Here is a 15763-nt window from a genome sequence, read left to right on the forward strand (position 1 = left end):
GGAGGGGGGAGAGGGGGACCATCTATAAGGGAGGGGGGAGAGGGGGACCATCTATAAGGGAGGGGGGAGAGGGGGACCATCTATAAGGGAGGGGGGAGAGGGGGACCATCTATAAGGGGGGGGGAGAGGGGGACCATCTATAAGGGGGGGGGAGAGGGGGACCATCTATAAGGGGGGGGGACCATCTATAAGGGGGGGAAGAGGGGGACCATCTATAAGGGGGGGAAGAGGGGGACCATCTATAAGGGGGGAAGAGGGGGACCATCTCCTAAAAGATCAGCCCCCTCCTCTCCTGACATCCTCTGTGCTGCTGGGACTTCTCCTATAGGATTAGCACCCTCCTCTCCTGACATCCTCTGTGCTGCTGGGACCTCTCCTATAGGATTAGCACCCTCATCTCCTGACATCCTCTGTGCTGCTGGGACCTCTCCTATAGGATTAGCCCCCTCCTCTCCTGACATCCTCTGTGCTGCTGGGACCTCTCCTATAGGATTAGCCCCCTCCTCTCCTGACATCCTCTGTGCTGCTGGGACCTCTCCTATAAAGTCAGCCCCCTCCTCTCCTGACATCCTCTGTGCAGAAAGGGACCAAACATTATGTTTATTGGGGACAGCAGTGGGGGGGGGGGCAGTAGTGGATTATAATGTGGGCGGATTGACGGGGGGGGGGGCGTCATTCTATAGTTCGCCTCGGGCAGCAGAGAGGCTAGAATCACCCCTGGCTGCCCCCAGTTGTATATACCCCCTGTGTGCTCCCCCACTAGTATATAGCCCCCCTGTGTGCTCCCTCAGTGGTATTTAGCCCCCCTGTGTGCTCCCCCACTTGGATATAGACCTCCTGTGTGCTCCTTCACTTGGATATAGAAAGTTCCTTGAAAGAGGGGGACCATCTATAGGGGGGGGCCATCTATAAGGGAGGGGGGAAAGAGGGGGACCATCTATAAGGGGGGGACCATCTATAAGGGAGGGGCGGGAGGGGGACTGTCTATAAGGGGGGGGGGGGGAAGAGGGGGACCATCTATAAGGGGGGGACCATCTATAAGGAAGGGGCGGGAGGGGGACTGTCTATAAGGGGGGGGGAAGAGGGGGACCATCTATAAGGGGGGGGAAGAGGGGGACCATCTATAAGGGGGGGGGAGAGGGGGACCATCTATAAGGGGGGGAGAGAGGGGGACCATCTATAAGGGGGGGAGAGAGGGAAGAGGGGGACCATCTATAAGGGGGGGAGAGGGGGACCATCTATAAGGGGGGGAGAGAGGGAAGAGGGGGACCATCTATAAGGGGGGGGAAGAGGGGGACCATCTATAAGGGAGGGGAAAGAGGGGGACCATCTATAAGGGAGGGGGGAGAGGGGGACCATCTATAAGGGGGGGGGAGAGGGGGACCATCTATAAGGGGGGGGGACCATCTATAAGGGGGGGAAGAGGGGGACCATCTATAAGGGGGGGAAGAGGGGGACCATCTATAAGGGGGGAAGAGGGGGACCATCTCCTAAAAGATCAGCCCCCTCCTCTCCTGACATCCTCTGTGCTGCTGGGACTTCTCCTATAGGATTAGCACCCTCCTCTCCTGACATCCTCTGTGCTGCTGGGACCTCTCCTATAGGATTAGCACCCTCATCTCCTGACATCCTCTGTGCTGCTGGGACCTCTCCTATAGGATTAGCCCCCTCCTCTCCTGACATCCTCTGTGCTGCTGGGACCTCTCCTATAGGATTAGCCCCCTCCTCTCCTGACATCCTCTGTGCTGCTGGGACCTCTCCTATAAAGTCAGCCCCCTCCTCTCCTGACATCCTCTGTGCAGAAAGGGACCAAACATTATGTTTATTGGGGACAGCAGTGGGGGGGGGGGGGGCAGTAGTGGATTATAATGTGGGCGGATTGACGGGGGGGGGGGGGGCGTCATTCTATAGTTCGCCTCGGGCAGCAGAGAGGCTAGAATCACCCCTGGCTGCCCCCAGTTGTATATACCCCCTGTGTGCTCCCCCACTAGTATATAGCCCCCCTGTGTGCTCCCTCAGTGGTATTTAGCCCCCCGTGTGCTCCCCCACTTGGATATAGACCTCCTGTGTGCTCCCCCACTTGGATATAGACCTCCTGTGTGCTCCCCCACTTGGATATAGACCTCCTGTGTGCTCCCCCACTTGGATATAGACCCCTGTGTGCTCCTCCAGTAGTATATAAACCCCCTGTGTGGTTCCCCCAGTAGTATATAGACCCCCCTGTGTGCCCCACCAGTATTATATAGACCCCTTGTGTGCTGCCCCAGTAGTATACAGACCCCTGTGTGCTCCCTCAGTTATATATAGACCACCTGTGTGCCTCACAAGTAGTATATAGACCCCCTGTGTGCCCCACCAGTAGTATATTGCCCCATGTGTGCTCCCCCAGTAGTATATAGCCCCCCTGTGTGCTCCCCCACTTGGATATAGACCTCCTGTGTGCTCTCCAAGTTGTATATAGACCCCATTCTGCTGCCCCAAGTAGTATATAGACCCCCTGTGTGCTGCCCCCAGTAGTATATAGACCCCTCTGTGAAGTCCCAGTAGTCTATAGCCCCCTGTGTGCTCCCCCTGTTATATAGCCCTCCTGTGTGCTCCCCCCATTTATATAGACCCCCGATGTGCGTTCCCCCAGTTAAACAGACCCCTGTGTGCTCCCCCTCCCATATAGTATATAACACAATAAAACAAACACTTATACTCACCTGGGTCCGGGCGTCTCCTCTTTACTCTTGTGGCCGCAGGAAGGGTTTTCCCTGCGATCACAAGAGGCCGCACTCCCCTTGTCCTGGCGCCGATGCTCCAGTGATGCCACTTGTGACCGCAGGGAAAACTGTTCCTGCGGCCACAAGAGTGACTGACAGGAAGGGAGCCAATGTCTCCCGCCCTGTCAGTGCTACTGCATGTAACTATGAGCGCTCATTACAAGTGCTCATAGTTACAGTTCAGATGGCAGCAACGAGCGGGGCAGCGGCCCTGTCCAGCGGTCTTGAGCACAAGAGCGGGGCGTGGGGGCCCCCCTGGATGTTGGGGGCCCCAAGCGATCGCTTGGGGTGCTTGTTGCCAAAGACCGCCACTGAGTAGGACATAGTACTACAGGTTCCAGAATGCATTGCTTTCCCTCAGCTGTTCATCACAGTCCTCCACCCTGTCCATTCCCCGCCCAAAACTGTTGAAGAACATCTAGACTGTGCTCACACATTGCAATTTCTTTGTGTTACTGATCTATTTGCAGTACTTTATCATTTCATTGTGGTCCCATTCACACAGCGTGCTGTATTGTCTACATGTAGCACCACAAAGCATGTTGTATTCTCTTCCTGTAACACCACACAGCACGCTGTATTCTCTACCTGTAACACCACACAGCACTGTATTCTCTACCTGTAACACCACACAGCACACTGTATTCTCTACCTGTAACACCACACAGCACTCTGTATTCTCTACCTGTAACACCACACAGCACTGTATTCTCTTCCTGTAACACCACACAGCACGCTGTATTCTCTACCTGTAACACCACACAGCACACTGTATTTTCTACCTGTAACATCACATACAGATGTAGCCAAGGTCACCATGATCGGGTTGACGCAGCAGCGCGTCATGTTGACTTTAACGTGTCAAATCTATCTAGACGCGTTGAGTAAAATACCTTTTTTCACATGTAGTTTCTACACTTCACCACCAGGTGGCGCATGGAACAATTGTAATCTTCATTATACTGATAGAGCACATCGAAGTCTCTGCAAGCACGGCATCACTTCTCTACCACACTGACATTTATTGTGTTTAGAAGAGATCCATCAGATTTTTTCATTCAATTCTTTTTATATTTCGTTTAAGCATCCCTCGAAGCAACGAAATATACAAGAATTTGAAAAATAAAATATAAAAAAAAAAAGACTGATATGTGAGTGGAGGAATCACGATATACTGTGACAGCTGGGCTACACACATACAATGTTATAGCTGTCCTGTCACTGTAGACCACTGTGGCAGGGCAGCTGTAACATTTAAGACTGAACCCCATTGCAGCACAGCATTGTGTGTGTGTGTGTGTAGCCCAGCTGTCTCTCATCATTACCAATCAGCACAATAAATTGGTGTGTAAGGGCCCTTTTACACAGAAAGATTATCTGACAGATTATCTGCCAAAGATTTGAAGCCAAAGCCAGCAATGGACTATAATCAGAGATCAGGTAAGAAAGGAAAGCCTGAGATTTCTCCTCTTTTCAAATCCATTCCTGGTTTTGGCTTCAAATCTTTGGCAGATAATCTGTCATATAATCTTTCTGTGTAAAAGGGCCGTAATATGTGGTTAGGAAAAGTATCAATGAATCAATTAAGAGTTACTGAGCAGTGAATGTCATAGAGAGGGAACGGAGGATCGCTGGAAATGTCTGCATCTGTTCCCTCAGTCTATGACACAATGTTAGGACAAGGCTCTGTGCTAAGATAAGACAATACTTTTAGAGGAAAATTAAGGTGTTTTTTCTTTGTGAACAGATTTACTCATCAGGTGATCATTACAGAAGTAGCAAATTACAATGATCACCTGAATATGGGGAGATCTGTTCCCACACACAGTCACTGACTTTTTTTTACATGATTTCAGGCACTGGGGGAGGGGTTTATCTAATCTCTAAGGGGCCAGGTACAGCTTTTATGCAGTACTGAGGGAGGGGGTGGGGGGTCTGCACATAGGGAGGGAGCAGGGTTATACAACGAGGGGTCTCTGAAGTGCTGGGTGGGTTGTCATACTGTACAGGGAGATCTCGGAAGTGTTGGGTGCCCTCTTTATACAGTACTGGGGGAGGCATCATAGAGCACTGGATGTGGTGGGGCTGCAGTTTAGGTTATTTGCACCTCTGGCCCCCCTCCATGTGCAGTCTGTGTCCCTCACATGCCAGTGTGCAGCTTGCTCCCAGTATCCCCCTCCCTCAGTAAAGTGCAGTCTGTGCCCCATGCTGACCGACATTCTCACTCCACAGAGCTTAAAGAGGATGTACCACCAGGATCAGGTATCCGAAATGCATGACTTATCTTTGGCTGTCATCCATTTTGTTTCTATGCTGTTTTGGAATGTGTCTACAATAAAGAAATAAGAAGGTCTTAAGAAGCTTACAATGCTGAATTATTTCATTTCACTTATTTTACTCTAGGTCATCCTGTAGATCCCGCCAAGAAGATCAGGGATGCTATTCCTAATGTTCTCTGTTCCATCATATTTGGAGATCAGTTTGAGTACAATGATGAGAGGTTTGCCAAGCTACTTGGATATGTGAGTGAATCTTTTCGTCTCGCTACTTCTACCTGGGGACAGGTAACTAAATGATATAATGTTACCTGTAGTGGGTGTAAACCATCTAAATTAAAGCGAATGTGCCATCAAGTACATTCGCTTTAAGTTTTCTCATGAATAGAATGGTGCGGGGAAGCCGGTGCCATGGTCCTTTTTTTTAACTGCTGCCCCGTTCCCATGTATGGCGCCATTTTATTCATGGACACCGGCCGCGGGTTAAACACTGCGCCGGTGCTGTTCTATTCATGGGACAGCTTAAAGCGAATGTACCTGATGGTACATTTGCTTTAAGCTCAAATGTAGAATATGATGTCATGCAAAGAAAATATGTAACTTTGGGTCAAGTAAAGCCCAGCCCCTTAAAGTTACTTTCATAAACATCTATTTGGCAACGAACTAAGGATGCCGAGGAAATGGCCGAATTTATACATGACAGGGTGAAGGCCAGTCTAGAGACTCTGGATCCCAGCTCACCCAGGCATTTCATTGCCAGCTTCAAAATAGAAGAGGTATTAATTCATAGAATACAAGGTGCCATGAGATGAAGCCACGTTATAGCAACAATACAGCACTACATGTAGTGTCTGCAATACAAATAGCACTGAAAAGAAAAAAACATTCATTTTCTAAAGCACAGAGCCTGATATTAAAAGGGTACTCCAGCAAAAGTACCAGAGACTTGTCATTTACTTCTATTTAAAAATCCAGTACTCATCAGCTGCAATATGTCCTGTAGGAAGTGGTGTATTATTTCTAGTCTGACACAGTGCTCTCTGCTGCCACCCCTGTCCATGACAGGAACTGTCCAGAGCAGTAGCAAATCCCCATAGAAAACCTCTCATGCTCTCCATACTGGAAAGAACACACCACTTTCCTGCAGGACATACAGCAGCTGATGAGTATAGTAAGACTGGATTTTTTTTTTTAATAGAAGTAAATTACAAAACTCTGGCATTTTTTGGCACCAGTTGACTTGAAAGAAAAAAAAATTGCTGGAGTACCCCTTTAAACAATTGAGGAAAAAAAACAACAACAACTTAAAGTCTTATATTCTATATGTGACCATATGACTTTAATTATGGAAAGTGAAATATGATCTTTCTTGATTTCCTGTAGGAAAAAAATAATCTCAATACTGAATTTCATTTAAGAAATCTCCTGGTAACAACTCAAAACCTATTGATAGCGGGGTCAGAGACTATGAATGCCACCCTGCTATATGGACTGCTTATCTTACTGAAGTATCCTGAAGTACAAGGTAAGTGATTCATCTAACCTGGGGTAGTTCTTTAAGGGAAACTCTCAGAATAATTGATTGTCATACACATACGGCACCACTTTAGGACTAGCTGATTGTACTAATGAAAAATATTTGTAGTTGTTGCAAAATAACATAAACTCTTCACATATTCAATACCAGACAAGGCCATGTTCACAAACGTATAACACCGTCTGTTCTGTGACCCAGCCGAGACACAGAACGGCAGGTATTACTGAAGTTCATCTGGGCCGATGCTGCAGTACTGGCCGGATGATCTTCACTTCTGCTGATTTCGGATGTGGGTGCATCGCCGCTGCACACAATGGAGCATGCGGCCGGAGCCGCATGCTCCATTGTGTGAATTGACAGGTTCTCTGCAGCCACTATTCAATGAATAGCGGCCGCAGAAAACTGACATGCCAGTTTTTTGTGGCGCCGCTAGAGATCCCGGGCAGAGTGTATATTACTGTATGTGTATACACTCTGGACAGGATTCCATTCATTTGCATACAATATGTATGTTGTATAAATCTCCGCCGTTGTTGCAAATTGCATGATTTCTACAACACATGCATTGTGTGAACATGGCCTTATACTGCATTCAGCGATTGTCAATAAGTGATAGAGGAACTGCTGTTTTGATGGAGCCCAGGTCTTACTGCGCAGCAGTTCTTGGTCTGTGTCTGAGTAGAAGGAAATGCTAATTTAATTAATCACTGGCTAAGGGGTCGGTTTTGATTGGTCAAGCAGGCACTTTGCCTGGAGGTTTGGTCATTCCTGCTCACCCATGTACTATATGAGCCTGCTGAACCCAGATTAATTCAGATTTTTGTAAAGTTTGATTTGCTACCAAACAGAACTTTTTGCTAAATTCTAAACAAGTTCGGGAAGATGACAGCCACGCATCTAAAAAAAAAAAAAAAAAAAAATAATCACTTGTCCGCACTTTCCTGTTGTCCTCTTGTTGGTCTCCAGTGTTTTCGGCCACCTCTAGACTAACGGCCCGCTCAGCCAATCAGTGGCTGGCTGGGATGGAACCGCACTGTGGACAGTGATTGGCTGAGCTGGTTGTCACTCTAGGGAAAAAGGGTGACAGCCCACTCAGCCAATCACTGGCCGTGTTGCTGTCCAATCCCAGCAAGCCAGTGATTGTCTGAATGGGCTGTCACTGCTGAAATGAGAGTGACAGCCTGCTCAGCCAATAACTGGTTGAATGAGATGGTACAGCACCGTGGCCAGTGATTGGCTGAGCAGGCTGTCACTGGAGAAAAAAGAACAAGAGAAGAAGGACACTGGGGGAGTGCGGGCAGGTAAGTATCATGAGCAAACTTTTTTTAACAACAGTAAAATGGTTAAATTCCTGCAATTATTTAGCAGTTTAAGTGCAGTTCCGACAAACCCGAACTTTAAATTATAGTTCGGCGAACCTGCCGAACCAAACTTTTAAAAAGTTCACTCATCTTTACCCTTTTTGTGATTTTATTTTTTGGCAAAAAAACAAAACAAAAATTTTTTGGGTAAAATGATTCTGTAAAAACACAAACACTAAAAATTAAGATTAAACACATTATTTTCAGCAAAAATATGTAAAAGTCTAAAGGTTTTTGTACAGCTACCGAAAAGAAAAGCACAAGAATAACAATGGCCAGATTAAATTATTAACACTAACCACAGGCAATGTTTTATGTACTGGAAAATTATAGAAGAAAAGTACATGTTGAAATGTAAGCCAAAAACAAGCAACCTATTAACGGCAGATTGCATTGGCTATAATAATTTTTTGGATGAGAACGGCAGGTTCAAGAAAAATGATGCACTGATGGCTTTCTCAGCAGGTATCTTTTTATAGAAGCTAGTATGAAAGCGGAAATCTTGAAAGTGTAATTAAAATGAACTATTTAGTATACTGAATAAATTGCACCCATCCTTTGCCTGAAGGTTTGGTCATTCCTGCTCACCCATGTACTATAGACTTGGATTAAACTGAAAACTCTGGGATTGTTACCATTATTAAGGAGCCTTAAAAGGGGTATCCCCCCAAAAAAAAAAAAAAATTTTGCATTAATATGTTGTCCACCCATAGCTTTCCATCTTTCCAATATCAATTTATTATGGATTCTGCACAGTTATCGAGATGCATTCACCCCCACCAAACACACAGAATCAAAATCTCAGTCCAACCCGTATCCACTCCCTGCTCCTGGCCCCCACCCTCTGAGACGGCATAACGTGTCCCCAGTCTCTTCAATGGGCTGGGTTAGCTCTTCTAACTCAGTCCACTGAAGTGAGGGAGGACAGTGAGACGCTGACAGCTGCAGCTGCTGTTCACTGTCTCCCTCTCTGACAGCAGCCCCCCTCACTGTGTAACCCCATTCACCCCCCCCAACCCTCCTGAGCTCACCAGCACTGTCTATCCCCGCCAACCGAAGCCTACCCACAGTCTTTGCCCCCCCCCCAGGTCCTTCGGTGGCCGCCCGCAGCGTACACACAAACCCCTTTCCCCGCAGTTCACCCGGCGCCCACGGCGCTCCTTTCATTGCAGACCCTTCTCCTCTCCTGGTGTCCCGGTGTCCGCCCGCAACATGTCCCCCCCTACCCCCCCCACAGCTCACCTGGCGCCTGCAGCACTCCTTCCATTGCAGACCCCTCCTCTCCAGGTGTCCCGGTGGCCTCCCGCAGCATGTCCCCCCCCCCTCAGCTCACCCGGCGCCCGCAGCATTCCTTCCCCCTTTCCTCTGGTGTCCTGGTGGCCGCCCGCAGCATGTCACCCCTCCCCCCCGGTGGGGGGCGGGTATGGACATGCTGCGGGCGACAACAAGGACATCTGGGGAGGAGGGAGGCTGCAATGGAAGGAGCGCTGTGGGCGCCCGGTAAGCTGGGGGGGGGGGGGACATGCTGCGGGCGGCCACCAGAACACCTGGGGAAGAGGGGGCTGCAATGGAAGGAGCACCGCGGGTGCCGGGTGAGCTGTAGTGGGGGGGGGGACATGCTGCAGGCGGCCACCGGGACATCTGGGGCATGTCCCCCCCCAGCAACTCACCTGATGGCCAGCCCGCGGCACTCCTGTGCATGCAGCCCCCACAGCCCCCCCCCCAATCACACCGTGTATCACCCTCCACATTCTGTGCCCCCCCCCCCTTGTTCACCCGGTGGCGCTCCAGTGCGTGCGATCCCCCAGTCCCACCCCCCTGCGAACTCACCCGCAAGCACCCTCACCCCTGGACGCCCACAGTGCCGCTCTGCTGCATTTTCACCATCTCAGCTCTGCTGCATCCCCATCTCAGCTCAACTACATCACCATCATCAGACTTAAGCATTGCATGATGGGAAATGTAGTTTCCTATCTTGGATATAGACCATGTTTTAGAAAAATTTGTAACTCGGGAATGGCAGCAGCTAGAAAGATGGGAGATGGCTAAAAATACTTAGGGGGACTTGGTGAGTAATACCAGCTAGGTTTGGAGGCATTTTTTTTTTAGCTCTTGGAGGGAATAGCCCTTTAAGTCCCCACTGCCAATCTAAAGCCCCTATTACACGAGGCGATCAGAGGGAGCAACCGAGCGCCGACCTGTCAGGTCAGCCCTCGCTTGTTCCTCATTCCTTCGATCGTTGCCAGCGCTATTACAGGCGCCGGCAGCAAGCAGGTGAGCGTGTGTGTGTGTTGGGGGGGTGCTGCCTGGGCGATCGTCAGATCATCAGGGAAGCCCATAGGAGATAGAAACACAGCACAAATCTTACCACATGGTACCTGACCACCATATCTCTTTACATATGTACCAGTTTTTACATCTCATTCTTTCTTTTCAGGAAAGAGAATCTGCCCAGGGGAGAATTTGGCCCGATTGGAACTTTTTATATCTTTATTACCACCATCCTGCAGAACTTTAAACTGACTTCACTGACTGAATTCACGGAGACTGATATTTCTCCCAAAATGAAGGGATTCCAAAACGCCCCCATTGACTATAAGCTGTCATTTATACCTCGCTACAGCTCATGTACTGTTTATATTCTGGAATACAGGACCATTCAGTCTATGTAAAGTCTGTGCTTTAGTTATTTATGTGGTGTTTGTTTGTTTTTCATCAGCTCTAGGTTATAGGCAGTCTTTGTTTTCTGACACTCTAAAGTGGGCCTAAACTGTCTACTCATACTTGAGATTAGTTTGTTCCATACACTACATTCACAGGCTTTGTTTTACAGCGGACAACTACCAGCAGTCACTGTGACTGGAGATATCTCTGATTCCCAATTTCAAAAAGAATTACTTTTCCCATCACAAAAAATGTTTTTTTGTAAAAATATTGATACATTTTATTATCTTGTAAAGTATTATACAGACCTCATGCCACATCATCCCATCTCTATCTCGCACCACTTTCAGTGGGCAAGCTATCCCCCAGCCTTCAGTTTCTCAGTGTTCCACTAGCTTCATGGCCCCATGCTTCTCCTAAAGAGGTCAATCTAGTATCCAAATATACAAGACTCAGGCCTACTCTCTAAATATGGTCTTTCTAATCTTTTCTCAGTTGACATCAAGCCCTGATATCAATAGCAGCAATAGGCTTTACTAAGGTCATGTCTGTAACTGCACCTGTCCCTGTAACTGACAGTCCAAAAGGTTGGCCATAGCAATCCTTCATCTAGATGGAATAACAAAGGAGACGGATGATGAGGGCTGTAATTTTGGTCATGCTGGCAGAGTGACAGGGTGGTTGCCCTTAGATGATGGGAAGTAGTCTTTAGGACTCTCCTCATATGTAATGTCCTGGCTGGTAATAGTAATGTGAAATAAAGGCAAAACGGTAGCTTGTAGCAGAATAACTCATAGCTCTCTTTTCTGTCTCTTTAAAGAGTCTTCGACTTCCACGATAAAGGCATACATTCTTACACAGGATTAAATATAAACTTGTAAAATATATTAATATAGTAAAATGCAGTGAATATAAGTAATCATCATGTAATGAGATACAATGTGTCACAAGAATACCCTCAGGAGCAGAGGAGTAAATATTACCATAGATAGGCTCAAACACATTATTATCATAACCTAACAACATGAATCCATGCAACATAACTCATGGTTATGTGACAAGACAATTCTCTGCATATTCATTACCAATGTCAATAAACAGGAATCCATCCAAAAATGCTCTCGATACAAGGAACAACAGATTTTAGTGATTTACAGGGCCAACATTGTTTCCCCAGATTGGGAAATGAGCTCTTTCAGCCATGGTTTCCCAGCAGTTTCCTCTACAGAGTGTTTTTTTTATCTCCTTAGGCCCTATTCTCCTGGTCTATAATCCACAGACATTGACGTTATGCAGTGGACGTGGCATCTTCTGGCAACATGTATTAATATGATACGGTGAGAGCTGAAAGTGTTTAGATCTTCAAAGAATTTTACTGATACAGCAGTGCAGCTATATCATTACACTGCACAGTAATCCACAGCTTGTGGATTAGGGAGTGGGAGACTAGGGTTTGGTGGATGACAGCTTGTGAGCCATGGATTTGCTGTATATACTGACATTTTACAGCTATTGCCTGGATATGTAGGTTTAAGCTATATAATGATATTTAATTAAGTGTGCAAAAAATATATACATTTAAAAAAAACAAAAAAACAGCATATTTTATACCAGAGGTAGGGAACCTTTTTGGCCTAGAGACATGAATGACAATTTTTTTTAAATTCTATAAGAACCATACAATATGTTTATAACTAAATTAAAAGTAACTGTCTGCATTTTATGTGAGACCAACACTTTTAAACTACAATTAGGGAGATTTATCAAACATGGTGTAAAGTGAAACTGTCTCAGTTGCCCCTAGCAACCAATCAGATTCCACCTTTCATTCCTCACAGAGTCTTTGGAAAATGAAAGTTGGAATCTGATTGGTTGCTAGGAGCAATTTAGCCAGTTTCACTTTATACCATGTGTGATAAATCTTCTCCAATAAGTCTTAAAAATTAAAAATTCTTTTTAATAATGTTGTTGTGCTGTTGCCAACTAATGAAGAATAAAGTACTACTTATCATTAATGTGACTTCTGGTGCTGCATGGTTTTGCTGATGGCTTTGTAGTTCCCCCACACGCTACCCCCAAACTGATCCCCCAAACACACAAACACACAGTACTACCCTACCTGACCCCACCACACTCTACCCCACCTGACCCAACCCACATACACTACCGCAATTGACCCCGTACACACACACAACCCCACTTGACCCCCCACTAGTGTTGATCGAACTGTTCGAGAAAAGTTAGGTTCGAGTCGAACATCTTGATTTTCTCGAACTCGGACCGAACCGAACATTTTACTGTTCGTTCAAGTAAGCGTTCAAGTTAGCATTTGAGCGCCTTTTTTGCCAGCCAATCAGTGCAGAGCAGAAACGTCTTTGCTGAGGTGTAGGGGTCTCATTGGCTGCTAAAATCACATCACCATCTCATATAAAAGTCACTGTGCTGTGTTCTTGGCGCCATTTTCTCCTCATTCAGTGTGCTGTATGGACGACTATGTCAGTGTACCATCGTCTGCCTGCATGTTGCCATTTCGATTAGTCACTGTGCTGCGTTCTGGACGCCATTGTTTCCTTACTCACTTTTTTGTACAGACAGCTATCTCACAGATAGGTAGTGTTGGTACTGAAGGATTAAATAATTATTAACATGTGCTTGGATGATTTGGGGCATTTCGAGAATTCGAATCGAATAGGCACAGAGATTCGACTATATAAACGAATATTCGATCCCATTATAGGGATCTCTGCACTTGGAAATCCAAATTCGACGACTTGGAGGTCACCAAGTCCCCCATGAACCCTCCCTAAACGATGCCAACACCTCCGGAATGACACTGGAATATTAGCGTGAGCATGCCTTGGTGCACCCAACACCCCAAAATCGCAGTATAATACCACAGTTGTGAAGGAAAAATATTTACGAACGCGTTACGAACGTTTATGGCAATGTTCACACATTTCCTTCGTATTTCTTGGGCAGCGTTACATACATGATTCCAATGTGCGTCCGTAGAGCATTATGTTATTCGCGTGTATCACGCATTACGCTGTTCGAACGCTAGGCCGCAGCTGATCAGAGATTAGGAGAGAGAAAAATGTCCAGGCAATCGTCCCCTTTTGGCCATGAAGAGCTGAAGCTCATGGTTCAAATCATGGATGAAATGGATTATGGCCTAGAACGTGTCCCTGTCACTAACCCCAACACACATAAAAGGCGTATAATAAGAAAGGTGGTTTGTGCCCTCCAGCAGGATCTCAACAAGAGAAGGACCCCCGTCCAAATCCCAAAAAAATAGTCCGACCTGAAATATAAGAGTCCCCGCAAACTTGCAGAGATACGGCACGGTGAGTAATATGCTGTAAGCCTGATCGTGGGATGTGTAATATACGGGAGTTGTGATACTGGGATGTGTAATATACTTGATTCCTGAGACAGGAATATGTAATATACTGGGATCTGCTATTGGGGTGTGTGATATACTTGGGACTTTCACAACCTTTTACTTTGTACCCACATAACCTCCACCCAATTGCCAACACATAGGCCCGCATATATCATATGTTCCCTCCTTGTCATGTGCAGCCCACAGCATATGGCCCTCCTCTCATAACAAAAGTATTAAGCTTTTTAGGAATAAAACAGCTTAGAATGATGATGCTGATGATGACGTCTATACCTTTTTTTTGTTTGATTTTTTAAAGATCTGATGGAGGAAAGTCTGTTTCGGCCCACAGTGGATGAAAGTTGGGACCGTCTTGTAAGTGTGCACATTTGCATGTATATATAGGCTATGTTCACACAATGTAACAGGACTTGCAGCTGGTGTCGGACTGGGGTACCTTGGGCCCACCAGAGAATATTTTATTCTAAGGGCCCACCTTACATACACCGGATATACCGAGTGCCAAACCTTTCACATTACTATAGCGACTTTGCACAGTGCTGTGTATGTGACCGGCAATGTTCACTGTTAGTAACTGGTCAGACACTCCAGGGATGGGGACCTGGACAGCCAAAGGCATGATGGGGGTTGTAGTTGTGCAACAGCTGTAAGGCCGAAGATTCCCCATCCCTGTTCTAGTGTATAGGTATGGGGACCTGGACAGGTCCAGGTATGATGGGAGTTGTCGTTTTGCAACAGCTGGAAGGCCGAAGGTTCCCCATCCCTGTTCTATTCAAAAAGCACAGCCGTCCACTTAAGTTTCTTGAAAACTGAAGTCCCATGAAACTAACTGGGGGATTATATGTCATCCTGAAGCTGCTAAACAGGAATACAGACCTCCTGCTAAGGGGCCCAACAATGGGTAGGGCCCACCGGGGGATTCCCATGCTCCCCTGTGGGCCAGTCTGAGCCTGCTTGCAGCGCAGGCCGAGTGCGTTACACACCACATGTGCTCGGAGGGAGAAGAGGAGAGCCGCCGATACGGGGGAGCATGTGGCAGGTCTTTGTTTTTATGTTTTTTGTTTTTTGGGGGGGGACAGTTCATACAACACCACGGAGGACAGACCCTCTGACCCCATCGCCAGCAAGGACCCCATCTCCCCAGAGGAAGCCTCCAGCATAGAGCTCCTCTGTAAATAGTAGGTAAAATAACATGTGATACAGCTGGAATTTCTTTCTAGAAAACGTAGGCTAATTTGCACTTTTATTTTTAAGCTCTGACCCTTGGGGACTGTCCGGGGCATTTTTCCCCCGAGCAAACGTATTGGCTTATTGCCCTTGGACCTCGCGGATGTTGTAACATTCCCGCATGAACTCTCCTCTCTTCCACTAGCAATGGTGGGTGGGAAGATCTCCATCATTGTCTGCAGGAGTTCTAACTTGTATTGCTGTAGCCGCCGAGTCCTCTCCTGTAGGGGAATAAGAGAGCAAACCTGGTCTCTATACAGGGGATCCAGGAGTGCAAAGATCCAGTATCGGCTACTGTCCATTATAAGGACAACGCATCAGTCCCTTTCCATGCAGTCCAACGGGCTGTCAATGGGCTGTCCCCACCAGACGGTTGACTCTCCCATTCCTCCTTCTCCTCCTCCTCCTCTCCCCATCCACGCCTAACCGACGGTACACACTCAATGTGAGTGCTACCCTCCAAAGTATGGGCACCCTCCTTTTCCACATCCTCCTCCATCTCGTCCTTGTCGTCGTCCTGTTCTTCCTCC

General features: G+C 47.1%; 1 protein-coding gene and 1 long non-coding RNA gene across 2 annotated transcripts in view; both read left to right on the forward strand.

Annotated features, from left to right (window-relative positions):
- The first annotated feature begins 5145 nt into the window (after positions 1-5145).
- Positions 5146-10606, forward strand: LOC138766097 (uncharacterized). Its single transcript, XR_011358676.1, has 3 exons — positions 5146-5287; positions 6425-6566; positions 10377-10606. It is a non-coding gene; the product is annotated as an uncharacterized lncRNA (long non-coding RNA).
- A 1272-nt stretch (positions 10607-11878) lies between these two features.
- Positions 11879-15763, forward strand: part of LOC138766093 (cytochrome P450 2G1-like) — a 101822-nt gene continuing 97937 nt past the window's right edge. The window contains exon 1 of the mRNA XM_069943432.1: positions 11879-11940. Within this exon, the coding sequence (XP_069799533.1) occupies positions 11894-11940 (47 nt within the window). The 5' untranslated portion in view covers positions 11879-11893. The remainder of the gene's footprint in view (positions 11941-15763) is intronic.

Source organism: Dendropsophus ebraccatus, chromosome 10 (assembly GCF_027789765.1).
Source record: "Dendropsophus ebraccatus isolate aDenEbr1 chromosome 10, aDenEbr1.pat, whole genome shotgun sequence".
In the NCBI taxonomy this organism is placed as follows: domain Eukaryota; kingdom Metazoa; phylum Chordata; class Amphibia; order Anura; family Hylidae; genus Dendropsophus; species Dendropsophus ebraccatus.